The sequence below is a fragment of the Lissotriton vulgaris genome, unplaced genomic scaffold, assembly GCF_964263255.1.
Source record: "Lissotriton vulgaris unplaced genomic scaffold, aLisVul1.2 SCAFFOLD_482, whole genome shotgun sequence".
Classification (NCBI taxonomy): Eukaryota; Metazoa; Chordata; class Amphibia; order Caudata; family Salamandridae; genus Lissotriton; species Lissotriton vulgaris.
Window position 1 is genome coordinate 1,123,410 of NW_028251556.1, and position 13,813 is coordinate 1,137,222.

Below are 13,813 nucleotides of genomic sequence, written 5' to 3' on the forward strand. Positions count from 1 at the left end.
AACAGGTAAGTACAAAAATATCGAGTACAAAATATCGTTAACAATAATATAGATGTAGGGGGCGTGGCCAAGAGCTCGATGTAAGAGGACGTGCCCGGGTAGAGCTCCGAGCGAGGCTCCCCTTCCACGGGCGATTTCTCCTTCAATTCCGGTGCATTCGGGCCCAAACTCGGACCGAGTGCACCCGGGGACCTGCCCTGCCATCCCTGAAAATTTCAGGAGGATCGGAGCACCGGACCCCCCGACCGTCGGCTGCTGCTGCACCTGCCCGCCCAGGGCTCACTTCCGGTCGGCGGCCCCATCTACCCAAGACCGGGGATCCGGCCCAACGAGGTAGGCCGCAACACGTGTGCACTCCCCGGCGCGATCCGGAGGGGAAGGAGACCGCGCCGCAACGCCGGCCGCCCACCAGCGCTCCAGCCGTGCAGGGGCCCCAGATTCAGCTGCAAGGCATCCAACCCTGGCCCACGGCAGGCGGTGAAATCGGCCCGCCCTGCCGACCGACCCTGGAGGCATCCTGCCAGGCCCTGCGAGCACCGGAGAGGGGGACCACTCGGACACCTGGGGGTCCATTTGATCAGCGTTGCCCCTGGCTCCCGGCAGACCACAGCAACAACTGACCCGCTCTGCCCCCTGGACCCTCACACTCGCCCGCCGCCTTGTCACTGGCCCAGCGAGGGGGACGAGACAGTACCACAGCGCCCGGTACCCCCGGTGAACCCACGGCGCGGGGATCCCAGAGACTACAAGCAGGCACGCCACACTGACCCGCGGCGCCCTGCACTGCTGACCCGCCCTGCCTGCCGGCGCTGGGGACTTCCCGCCAAAACTAGCGGGAGCCGGAGGACTATCGCACTCCACTGCTTGGTGACCCGCACTATCGACGTCGCCCCTGGGCCTGAATGATCGGCGACGGTAGCTGGGTGGCCCCACCTCCTGGACACCGGAACCCACCCGCTGTACAGATACAGCCGCTGGTCAACGTCGGACCCATCCAGTGCTGAAGAGCTCGGCCCACGCGACACACGGACCGTGACCACGTCGAGACAGCCCATCTAACAATCGACCTTACACCAGGGGACCTGCCCAGGCCCACGCGGGTGAGAACCCAGAACAGCTCCGCATTCTCCACCTCAGCTAATCCGGCACCGAGCTCCACGGTGCCCCACGCAACGTCAGGTGACATCCAGGATCCCGCACACCGCCCGGCACGGGCTGAGCGGACGGCCTGACCAGGAGAGGCTAGTACGCACGGGCCCCAACAGCGTTCGCCGTGAAAGCTTGCCTGACCGGCTGCCTACCCGTGACGACCACCCACATGTCAGGGGGGACCAGAGCGAAGACCGGCACCGGTGGGACACTGAGCAAAGGAAAGATGGTGAAGAACACAGAGGCTGACCAAACCGCCTCCAAACTGGACACTATGCTGGCGGCCATGGAACGCCTGGAGGAATCCATGCAGCTCACCCGTACGTCACTGGAGAACAGGATCGATAAAGTGGCTGTGGACTTAACGCTCCTTCGAGCGGACCACAAGAAACTGTCCGACCGCACCACGGCCTTGGAGCAAACGATGGCGGAGACCACACCCAAGCTGACGCAGACAGATAAACACGTCCGTGACCTACTCAACCGGGTGGAATTCCTCGAGGATAGAGCGGAGGATGCTGAAGGTCGGGCCAGAAGAAACAATGTACGCATAGTGGGCCTGCCGGAACGATGGGAACGGAGGGAGACTGCGGAACATATGGAGATCTGGCTCAGGGAGCTCCTACCAGAAGGCACCCTGTCACCGCATTTTGTGGTGGAAAGGGCGCACAGAGTACCATCCCGTCCACCCCCGGAGGGCTCCAGCCCGAGGCCAATGCTCATGCGGGTGCTGAACTACCGTGACCGGGACGCCATTCTCCGCGAAACGCGGAAACTGTCGGACATACAGGTGGACAACGCCAAGGTGATGTTCTTCCCTGATTACACCATTCAGGTCCAGCGCCGGCGTCAATCGTTCCTCGAGGTGAAACAACGGCTCAGGCGCCTGGCTCTCAAGTACTCCTTGCTGTTCCCAGCACGTCTCAGAGTGGTGGCGCAGGACAAAACCCACTTCTTCGATACTCCAGAGGCGGCGGCGGCCTGGCTGGATTCAGGAGTGGATGCGAACTACGTACCTGCGCCGAAGGAGCAGCGCCGAAATCGAGGTACCCGCAGGCGGAGACAACGACACGTCTCGAGGCCCGGGTCGCCGACCACAGACGCAGAAATCGGACCCACCCCAGAGCAAATACTGATTGAACATCGAGAGGCCATCCGGAGAACGGCTGAGATCAGTGGTTCACAATCGCCCATCCTGATCTCCAACGCAAGCCCAAGATCACGCGGGAGCGAGGACGACGATTTCATGTACGGACTGCCAGATGACTCAAACACTGAGGGCTTGCCGGATGTCACACCCCAAACATCGGATCTGATAGCATAAACGACCCTCCTCAACCTAGCCCAGGCCTGGGCATTGCGATTGGCATCCTGGGACAGTTTGGTCACTTTTAAGGCTGACCTGTCCGGGAGTCCACAACAGCACTTCTGAGACCCACGGCAGCTACATACAGCCCCATCTCCGTGATCTGAGCTCCACTCCTGATCCCCCCACCTACCGGCCCGGCACGGCCCGCCGTGACACCGAGAGAGGGGTTGGAGCGGTCCCATTGACACGTCACTGGGAGCAAGCATCTGGTGGGGTGGACGGACCCCTAGAGGTGAGTGGCCCCCCCTGAGGAAGTAGCAGATGGGATCCCCCCCCAGGGGTGGACTATCCGAGACCAGCGACATTGGGAACCCTGACTTGTCTGCGGACACTGCCACTGACATTTGGTGCCCCTAGACATACTGCCCGTGGAGGGGAGCTGCCACAGCTCTCTTGGCGACTTGAACTCACTTGCTTTACTCACGTGCTGAACTTCGTCATCCCCCCATTGAACTCACGGATTGATTAAGCTCGATAGAGCGTTTGGGCGGCGACTCGTTCTGTCGTTGCCCTTTTGGTATTATGTTTCTGTTAAAGTTCTTCCTTTTGAGACTAGTGTGGACATTGCAATGCTACAACGTGCATCCCTGGGACTGTGGGAGTGGGCGAGGGGTAACAATAGCCACTGTCCGCGGCCGCTGTGTGTGTGTGGGTGGGGTGGGCTGGGGGTTGGGAGGGGGGGCTGGGTGCTTGAGCGCGATGCATACTGTGATGGCTACGGTTAAATTTTGTACCTGGAATGTCAGGGGCATGCACACACCCTCACGTAGATACCAGGTGTACTCATACCTTAGGCGACATCAGGTCCAGATTGCACTACTGCAGGAGACACACCTAGTCGCCGCTGAGGTGGCCACACTTCGCCGTAGGTGGAGGGGGCAGATATACGCCACGACCTTTTCAGCGTTCGCGCGGGGGACCCTGATCTGGGTCAGACCTGGGGTTCCATTCGCACTAACACACAGCAATATCGACACCGAGGGACGCTACGTCTTCATACAGGGCAGACTAGACGGACAGCAAATTGTCATAGCCTCCATATACGCACCCAATGTGGAACAGGGGAAATTCTTCACGCGCTTGTCGGCAGTAATTGCGCCCTGGCCAGACGTACCCTTGATGGTGGGCGGGGATTACAACTGTGTACTAGATGTTTCCCTTGACCGCTCGTCCCCCCCAGCAGCGATCGCCCCAGCGCAAGCGACTTCCAGGGCCCTAACCGATTGGGCGACACAATGGAACCTGCACGATGCCTGGCGAGTCAGGAATCCCACCGCCCGGGTGTATTCCTATTACTCGGGAGCCCATTCTCTGCATGTTAGGTTGGACCGATACATGCTGTCCCGCGACCTGATTTCCTCCGTGACTGACGCTGACTATCTGGGACGGACGCACTCGGACCATAACCCGCACACACTGGTCTATGGATGGCGGCGCCCACGTCCGCCCGTACCCACATGGCGCTTACAGCCGGACCTCCTACTCGACCCGCCATTCCGGGAGGAGATGTCCAGGAGAATCATTCAATATTTTGAAGACAACACCGACTCGACCTCCTCCCCGAGACTTGAGTGGGACGCCTTCAAGGCGGTCACCCGGGGAGGCTGCCTCAGTGTTCAGGCGGGCCTGCGAGGCCAGGTGGAGAGGGATCTGATAAGGGTGGAGGAGGCGCTACTGGATAAAGAACGGGAGGCGACGGGAGGCGATGATTCCCAGCTGATCTCGACCAGGGCAGATCACGCTGCGTTGATGGAGCGCCTAAAGAACATTAACTTCGCGGCCCACTCCGCGCGCACTCACAACGCGGGGGACAAACCTGGCAGACTGCTATCGTGGCTGATACGGCAGGACGCGCAGTCTGCGCCGGTCCTATCGATCCGTACGTCCCAAGGCGTCGAGGTCTACACCCAGACACAGATCCACGAGGCGTTCACGTCACATTACAAGTCCCTGTATAACACACGGCTGCAGGCCACCGTGGTGGAGATCGTGGACTATCTAACGACCCTGCAGCTCCCAACAGCTACTGCTGCCCACCAGGCGGAGCTGGGTGCTGCAATTACCGGTGAGGAACTACGGGACGTGATTTTCTCCCTTTCCAATAGCAAAGCGCCGGGCCCTGACGGGCTCCCGGCAGAGTTCTACAAAGCCTACTCACTGGTGCTAATACCAGAACTGCTGAGAATGTATAAGGCGGCATTGGAAGATGCTGAGCTCCCAGCGTCCCTAAACGAAGCTAACCTGGTCTCTCTGCTGAAACCAGGTAGGGAGGCGACCGAACTTGGCTCATACAGACCATTGGCACTCCTCAACACCGATTATAAAATATTAGCCGCGACGCTCGCCCGGAGACTTGCACCGCTGGTCCCCACGCTGGTGCACGCTGATCAAAATGGCTTTGTGCCCACCAGGAGCACGTCCTACAACCTACGCCGGTTTTTTAAGATCCAACGGTATGCAACCCCTACCTGGCCGCGTTCAGGGTGCATCGTGCTCGATCTGGAAAAAGCGTTCGACTCGGTGGAATGGCCGTATCTCCTCCGAGTCCTTGAGAAATACGAACTAGGCGAAGCCTATATCCAGATGGTGGGGCTCCTCTATCAGGCGCCCGAAGTGCGTGTCCGGACTGGGCGGTTGTTTTCCGACAGGATCCGCATTGGGCGGGGTACCAGACAGGGCTGCCCCCTCTCCCCTATGATATTCGCCCTGGCGATGGAGCCATTGGCGGAACTGCTCCGCACCTCCGGCACCACATGGGGCATCCCACTAGCGGACGGCATACACTCGGTGTCTCTATATGCCGATGATCTACTACTGTATGTCAGAGATCTCACATGCATACCTGAGGCAATCGCGGACATCTTCCGTACATTCGGAGATATGTCGGGGCTCCGCGTTAACTGGGCCAAATCGGGAACCTACGCATTCAGTAGCGAGATGCCGCAATGTGAGGTGCGCATGATGGGGGAGACGCTCCGATGGCACCCGACGGCATTCAGGTACCTAGGGATCTTGATATATCGAGACCCCGTGGATCTCCTGGAGGGTAACCTGGTGAGGGCTATATCCTCACTCACGGCCCAGGTCACGTTCTGGAACTCCCTCCCGCTGAATGTGCCGGCCAGAGTGGCACTGACCAAAATGATACTGCTCCCCCGGCTCCTCTATTATTATGCTAACCTGCCAGTGTATGTGCCAGCGCGCATATTCAGAGGGCTGGAAACTCTCACCAGGCGCCTTATTTGGAACAAAGGGAGACCACGGGTAGCGTTAAAGACTCTATATGCGGCCACGGACGCTGGAGGCTTAGCCGTCCCCAACCAGGAGCTATATTACTTAGCAGCCCAGCTACAATGGGTCGCTTACTGGCTGAGCGGCAAGAACCTGATAGACACGGCCACGGCTGATACCACTCTGTCCCCCGTGCAGGTGCTCACACTCTTCCACCCCCTAACGCAGGGGCGACACCCCACACAAGTCCATGTGGCGATCGCGAAGCGGTGCTTTGCGCGGGCCCTCAGACTTACCAAAGGCACAGTGCCCTACGCTCCGAACCTGCCACTACTGGGAACTCCCTTGGGCACTAGCATACTTTCCTCGACTGCGCTACGCAGCTGGACGGCGGCAGACCTGGACGACCTGAGCGGCCTATATAGCGACGGAGTGCTGCTGCCCTTCGAGACCCTGACCGCAGACACCGAGCTGCCAGTGGGTCAATTCCTGGCACACGCCGGACTCCTACATGAACTGACGAAGGCATGGGGTGACATGAGCCAAGAACCGCCCACTCATCTTCTCATCCAGTACCTGCACGTGATGGGCAATGGGTCTCATATAGTGCACTGGCTGGCACAGGCACTACACACCCATACTCTATTCTCCTCCCAAAGGCTGAGGGGGAAGTGGACGACCGACCGAGGCTCCGACTGGACGGACAAACAATGGACCGCAATATTAGCGGGCGCTAGAAATGTTCCCCGAAACGCGCGATTTAAAACCATCCAATATTATATCATTCATCGAGCATATTTGTCTCCTGACAAACTGAATCGCTATTTCGGACTCACTTCGTCGGCATGTCCCAGATGCGGCCTCCTAGACTCAGACTTCCTGCACGCACTCTGGAACTGCGCCCACCTCGCCTCGTACTGGTCAGCGGTCACTGACACGCTGACGGCGGCCTCGGGCGAAACTCTCCCCAAGACGTGGGAAGTATGCCTACTGGGGCTCTACAGGAGAACCAAGCAGACCAAGCTGCGGGCACGCTTTTGGGACTTAGGCCTCATTACGGCTAAACGCCTCATTACGAAACGGTGGAAAAACGCCAACCCACCGCGCCCTGCAGACTGGCGTCGCTCTTTTGGCAACTGGGCCAGTGCGGAGAGTGTGTCACTACACAGAGAGGAGACCACTGGCCTACGGAAATACCCGATCGCCCAAGACTGGGACGCTACCCTGATCGCGTACCACAGGGCATGCGCCCGGGCCGGTATAGAATGCCAACCTGACGCGGAATAGAAGGGGCCCTGTCGCTTGCTGTCCATATAGGTCACGGAATTTGCCCCCCCCCCCCACTGCCGCGTCCCCCCCCTTCCTCCCCCACTGCCGCGCCCCCCCCCTCCCCCCCCTCATTCCCCCCCGCCGCCAGCCCCGACTACCGAGCTCTTGCACACCGAGCGATGTCCCCTGCCGCCCCCCGCCGCTGCCCTTCCCCCCCCCCGCTGCCTCCTCCCCCCCCCGCCTCCACCCCGCGGCCGCAGCGACACCACATCCTCGATCACCCCCGCCCCTGCGCAGCCCGTACAGGGTGCACCACACACGGCTAGGATTCAAGACACACTACCACACGCACATGCACTAGTCCAACAGTTGTTGAAATGTTTCTCCCTCCCCCTCCTCTTTTAATTCCCAGTTATACCTTTTGGTTGACACAGAGACTGTTGATTTTGTACACGCGCTAATGCTCGACACCCCCCTCCCTGTTTCCGTATCATACAATGGCAACTGGGTGTTTTCATGTACAGGCAGCGGAAGCCCAGCGATCCATGTGACGACGGGGGATATGATCCTGCTCCAGCTCGCTACTGTACTGAACAGGGAACATAACTCAATGCAATGACTGTCGGATTTCTTACAGCACCCTGGTCCTAGCGCAGTGCCATGAGCCGCAAGCGCTGCGGCACGAGACATTTCCTAGCACCGCTGCTTGTGAACTAATGCATTACCACTGGCTACTGTTTATTTTCACTCGTATTTAATTGCCATGTCATTCTGTACTGACAGCCGAGTACCGCTTGTAGTAGTGGTTTATTGTTATGACACTGTGTGACTGCTGTTTAACTCATCTGTGAAACTAAATAAAGTTTGGGACCATTGGTCTTCAAAAAAAAAAAAAAAAAACAATAATATAGATGTAAAAAATATTGACTTTATTAAAAACAGTGTTAAATTAAATTAATATTACATTTTAATTACTAAAATATACTTAAAAATACTTAAATTAAATTATAATAATTAAATAATAAATGAAAATAATAAAAATAATTTTTTACAATCTTATTTGTTGACCCTGAACCCTAAAATATACCCCTTTACCCAAAAACCCAAAACTGACCCTGACCCCTAAAAATGCCCCTTTACCCAAAAACTGAAAACTGACCCTGAACCCTAAAAATGCCCCTTTACCCAAAAACTGAAAACTGACCTTGAACCCTAAAAATGCCCCTTTACCCAAAAACTGAAAACTGACCCTGAACCCTAAAAATGCCCCTTTACCCAAAAACTAAAAAATGCCCCTTTACCCTAAAAATGCCCCTTTACCCAAAAACTGAAAACTGACCTGAACCCTAAAAATGCCCCTTTACCCAAAAACTAAAAACTGACCCTGAACCCTAAAAATGCCCCTTTACCCAAAAACTGAAAACTGACCCTGAACCCTAAAAATACTCCTTTACCCAAAATGTATCAATATTATTTAATTACCAAATAATTATTAATTAACAATAACAATAAAGTAAATATATTAGCACATTAGCTGTAATTATTTTAATAATTAATATTATTTTTTCCCAATTAATTACTTAACAATAACACAAAATTATATATATTAAAATGTACTCTAATTAATGTAATTAACTAATTACAATTAATTAATTACCAATTAATTACTAATACAAAATATGTACAAAATTATATTAATTAATTAACTAATTATTATTAATTAATTATCAATTAATTATTAATTATAAATATTTACAAACATATTAATTAATTAATTATTATTAAATTACTTCCCACCCTATTCCCCTATAAACCCACAACCCGCTACAGAATTACATTACGCAATTATTAAAAAAACAAAATTCATTTAATAAAATATTTTATAACATTAATACACACTTTTCACACATATTATTACATAAAAATACACTATAAAATATTATATATTATTAAAAATTCGATATTTTTGCTATCTATATTTTATACAGTCGATATTACTTCACTTACCTGAAAAACGATATTTTTGTAGTCGATATTATGTCCAGTCGATATTTTGTCCAGTCTATATTTAAAACTCGATATTATGTCCAGTCGATATTTTGGAGTCGATATTTTGTCTGTGCACCGAAGCATTCACACTGTTCTATTGTGATTGTTCCTTTGAAAATGAAACTTTTATTGTTATAGTTTGGGCGTCATGGTTAGGCAACTGCATGTTTTTTTTGTTCCTTATTTTTGTGGCATATGCTGGCAATAAAAAAAGTAACAAAAGATAAAAACGCATGCGTTTATCAATGTGAGAACTATTGGCTTTGCCTATGCTTGTTTTTCCCTTAGCTGTTGGTGGTAAGTGACACCATGTCATATGTGACACTTTCAGTCAATGCTGATGTATTACCCAATATCACTTTGTGTGCTCTTTTCTTTGAGCATGTAAAAGGAAACTGCATGTGTCATAATGCAATTTGCTGGTAGGTTCTGAATATAACCCAAGACTTCCCAGCAATGTTAAAGAAGACGTTTTACAGCCGAGGTCTTGTTTCAGTCATGCACAGGTTTGCTCGCTCCTCACTTCTTCCTAAATAAGTAACATTAAGTCACAGCGCCAATCCTTTTGTGTCATGCGGCGAGGCAGATATCAAGACTGACTCAATCCTTCACTCAGTGTTTGAGAGAAGAAGGCCCTTGGGCACCAGGGCTCAGTCTCTGTGATCCAGAAGTAGGAGCATGTGTGTTTTTTTCTTCCTCAGCTGCTCCCTGCAGGGCTCATAAACTGAGTTTGTGTTTGCAGTTCTATATAGCGCAAACATGAATGAGCACCAGTTACATTACACACGGTCAGATTTTTTTGTGAGCACGTGCAGATTAAGTTATTTTCCTAGAATTACAGGATGTTGAGCGGACGCCAGGACTTGAACCTGATTTCCTAGTGGAGAGATGTGGCTGTAGCGCCCCACCCTCTGTGATATTACTACTCACCTGTAATGACAGTACACGCAGTAACCTTCCCTGAAGTTAGAGACAGTAAGTTACATTATACACAGCTCCTTTCAATGGTTACAGCGCTCTCTCACCTGCGCTGCAGACAGTCTCTTCACTCCCGTCCCGTCACCGTCCAGATCCGCAACGCCTCCGGATTCTTCCCGCCATCGTTGGGTCCTGGACTGAAGAAGGGCCGCAAGGTGGGTGGGAAGGAGGCCCCCGAGAAGGTGAAGAGCAGAGACCGGTCATCCACATTGTACCACGAGAGCCTGCCCGCCTCACAGTCCAGGAAGAGACCCACAACCCTGGTGGACGCCCTGGGGTACACATAGGGGGTCAGGAGGTTGGGAGGGGAGGTGCCAGCTATGTATTCACCATCTATGAGCCCCAGTGCCCAGACTTCAACCTCAGAAGATGGTGGGATCTTATCCTTCCTGTTCACCGCCTCGTCACACACCCCCAGCTCCCAGCGGGTCTTGTCCCCCACCTCCACCTCCCAGTAATGCCTCCCGGAGCTCAGTCTCTCTCTCCCCAGGACCGTGAGGTATTCAGTGAATCTCTGGGGCGTGTTGGGCAGATCCTGTTCTTCATCTCCGTCACTCACGCTCCTTCCGTCCTCGGACAGGATGAGGTTCCTATGAGCAGTGTCCGGATCCAGGGTCACCGCAGCTGCAAGAGAGAGTAGCAGGGATCAGCGCTCAGCAACCACTCTGTCAAAAACCTTCATGTTTCAGTTAATTAAAACCATAACAATACATTTACTAAAACCGACTGCTGCGATTAAAATAAGTTATTTTTTTGTTATCCTAAAAATCGTAAAAGCCTTTTGTTTCTTCTATACTCTACTATACTTACTTTTTAAAAAAAGGAAGACATTTTTAACGTGCATAGTTTACAGTTTAGTAAGACTGGAGCATTAATGAATCCCTGAAAAGTGTTCCTCTCAATGTTCTGATATTATTCTGTGTTGTGTTCAGGAGTACGGTCTGCTTCTGAGTTGGCCGGCTTATTTGCTTTTTACGAGCAGGGCACAGGGTTACTTTTTAGTGCTTGTGCATGAGCTGAGAGGAACTTTATTAGTTGGCAATTCAATGGAGTGTCAGTTGGGTCCAAGGTCGCCTTAATTGCCGATCTGCATGTTCTTATGCCTCTAGTGTTCATGGCTTTCTTTAGGAAAGTGACTCGTGCATGAGATAAATTCAGACAAATACAGACATGGTGGACAATGTCCTCTTTACTGCTCCCACATAGTCTTCAGTCTTTAGGCCCATCGTGGACCCAAATTGGCTGGTCCATGGTGGATGGAAATTTGCCCAGACGCAGGGCCATTAATTGTAGAATTCTGTGGGCAGAGAACGTGATAGTTAAGTATGGTTCTGGGGTAAGGGATTTGTAATTGGATATTACCATCCATGCATGTTTTCTCATGCTAAAGGTGGTTTTGTCTGCTAGCAACGAGTGGAGCATTGCTGATTTATTTATAGCTTGCTTAAAGGCTAGGTAGGGCAGTGGTTTCCCAGAGTTCTCTTGTGCAAGTGTCTGCTAGAGCCTTTTTTAGGTATTGGTTGTACGGGAACTTTGCGTCTTCCTCGATTTTGTCCCACAGAGCCTTATTCAGTTTCAAGACTGCTATGTTTGTTTTAAGCTATACGATTGCTTGATGGTTGCATACTTTCTTCCTAGCGTTTAGTTTGTTATCACAAATTCTAGTCTGGTCTGCGCTGGTGAAGCTCCCTGATGGATTTGAAAGACTCTTTTGTAGATTGCCACTTGTACTTTGTTTAGTAGGTCAGCGTCTTTCCCATGGAGAGCTGTGCTGCCGTATGATAGCGTAGGGAGCACTTTGGCTTTTATTGTTGGCAGTAGGGGTTTGAATGATGGCCCCTTGAGCTTTCTTGATCAGGACCTGAAGGCGAATGATAAGGTGTTTGCTCTCTGAGAAATGTTGGCTTTTTGCTGCTGATGGTGGTGCCGGTTATCGAAGTAGAAACCCAGGTAATTGTAGTTAGATACTACTTCTAACTTTTTCCCCTCCAGTTGGAATTGTTGTTTGCAACCACTCACAGCACTAATTACAACTCACCCAACCACGGAGCACCCACTGGCAGGTGCTCACAACCAGTGCTTAATTTGTAAACGAAAATAAGTGCCAGGATTTTCATCAGGCGGCCACTGCAGCTTGCACCACACACTGCCCACGGCAGCGCTGCCATTGATAGTAGCAACACAACTGCTAACCAACGCACTCCTACAAGTGTGACACATCAGATTATTCCAGGCCTTAGAGTGGCTTGGGCGGCAGGTGATAGTACATTGAATTAATAAGTGATTGCTCTTGTGGTCATCTCAAAATTAGCCAGACAGCATGTGCAAACTGTCACAAGCGCCGGTGTTTACAATTAAGTGCTGGTGCCGAGCACCGGAAACCACACGCTCAAATTAAGCACTGCTCACAAGCGCCTTGTAGCCATAAACATTCTATCAATAAATCAGACAAGCCTTGCACTTTGCGGCTAGCTTCTTTACCATAAATAAATAGCTCTAATACTGAAAAATAAAATGACACAAACCAGCTCTGGAGAGCAGTCCGAATGGCAGGATCTCTGTTGCCTGGTTCTAGACTGCCGGTTCTGGGCTCTAGCATTGCTGGAAAACGTTTCATACCACATGAATAACTGTATACAACATGTAAGTTAACAGGTTCTCAATATAATCAGCACAAGTTACTGATTTAAATATAATCCGCTATGAAAGTTATTTGTAAAGAGAGTTAAAAAAGAATGGGAACCCCTCAGTGCCCCCGCCCTCAGGATTTGACACTACTATTCCAAACTTCCACCCATTATACCCTCTTTTGGAGAGGCTGTGCAGAGATCGGACTATGCTGTGTAGGGATTGACTAAACCAACAGGGGTGGCTGGGCCCAATGGGAGAGAGGGTAGGCAGGGCCACAATGACGTGAAAAAAGAATTTTGCCTATGCCTCCGAGTTTTAAATTAAGCACTGATTGATTGTGGATAAACAACACTTTATTAGTTTACCCTGACAATGATTTATGTCGTTGAGTCATTACTTAGTTAAACAATTTTCTTCATTCTACACCAACAGACATTGAATCGCCATCAACTTCATATCTAGCCATATATGATTCAAAAAACAATTTGTGCATATGTACAGTGCAAGGGTTCAATAGAAAACATTTGAAGAAGAAAAAACATTTAGTCATACATATACAATCTATACATGGACAAAATAAGTCATAAACATAGTGAGAAAAATAAACAATTCACAATAGAAAATCACAATTGTGGGGGGAGCAGGAGGAAAACAATTTTTTTTCTCAAAAGTCAACTCCCAACTCGTGAAACGGATTCAATCTATATTATTCAGGAGAAAAGCCCATTTTATGCATAAATGACATGGACCTCTAATGTCAGATAGAGTGCCGACGCGTTTCGAATCCTGTTGCGTTATTTACAGGATTCTCATCAGGGCGGTGTGATTCTAGTCCATGGGAACTGTTTATAAAAAGAAAGGGGGGATATTGTTTAGCGAAATTGGTCCTCTAGCCAATTGTATTAATAAACAAACGCATCAAAGTGCGGCATACCTTTTGTTTTATTGCCCCAAGTGGCTTCTGTTTGAGTGAAGGATCGTCTATGCCAGGCGGGTTTGGGCTGCAACAGAGCGAGATTGGAATAAGAAATTCATTGTGGTGAGTTAGTACTCACTGAAAGCGGAGTGCGTGGGTTTAACAGTTACCTTCAGTGTTCGCAACCCTTCGACTGGTGTGCCGGTGTCAGAAATTAATTC

The 13,813-nt window shown here is 51.0% G+C and overlaps 1 protein-coding gene across 1 annotated transcript in view; it reads right to left on the minus strand.

The window, feature by feature from the left end:
* The window catches only part of LOC147662849 (E3 ubiquitin-protein ligase TRIM11-like), a gene marked incomplete at its 5' end in the record, with an annotated part of 152,691 nt that overhangs the window by 13,341 nt on the left and 125,537 nt on the right, over positions 1-13,813 (minus strand). Inside the window, one exon of the mRNA XM_086950858.1 lies at positions 10,093-10,669. Coding sequence (XP_086806984.1) covers positions 10,113-10,669 — 557 coding nt within the window. The remainder of the gene's footprint in view (positions 1-10,092; positions 10,670-13,813) is intronic.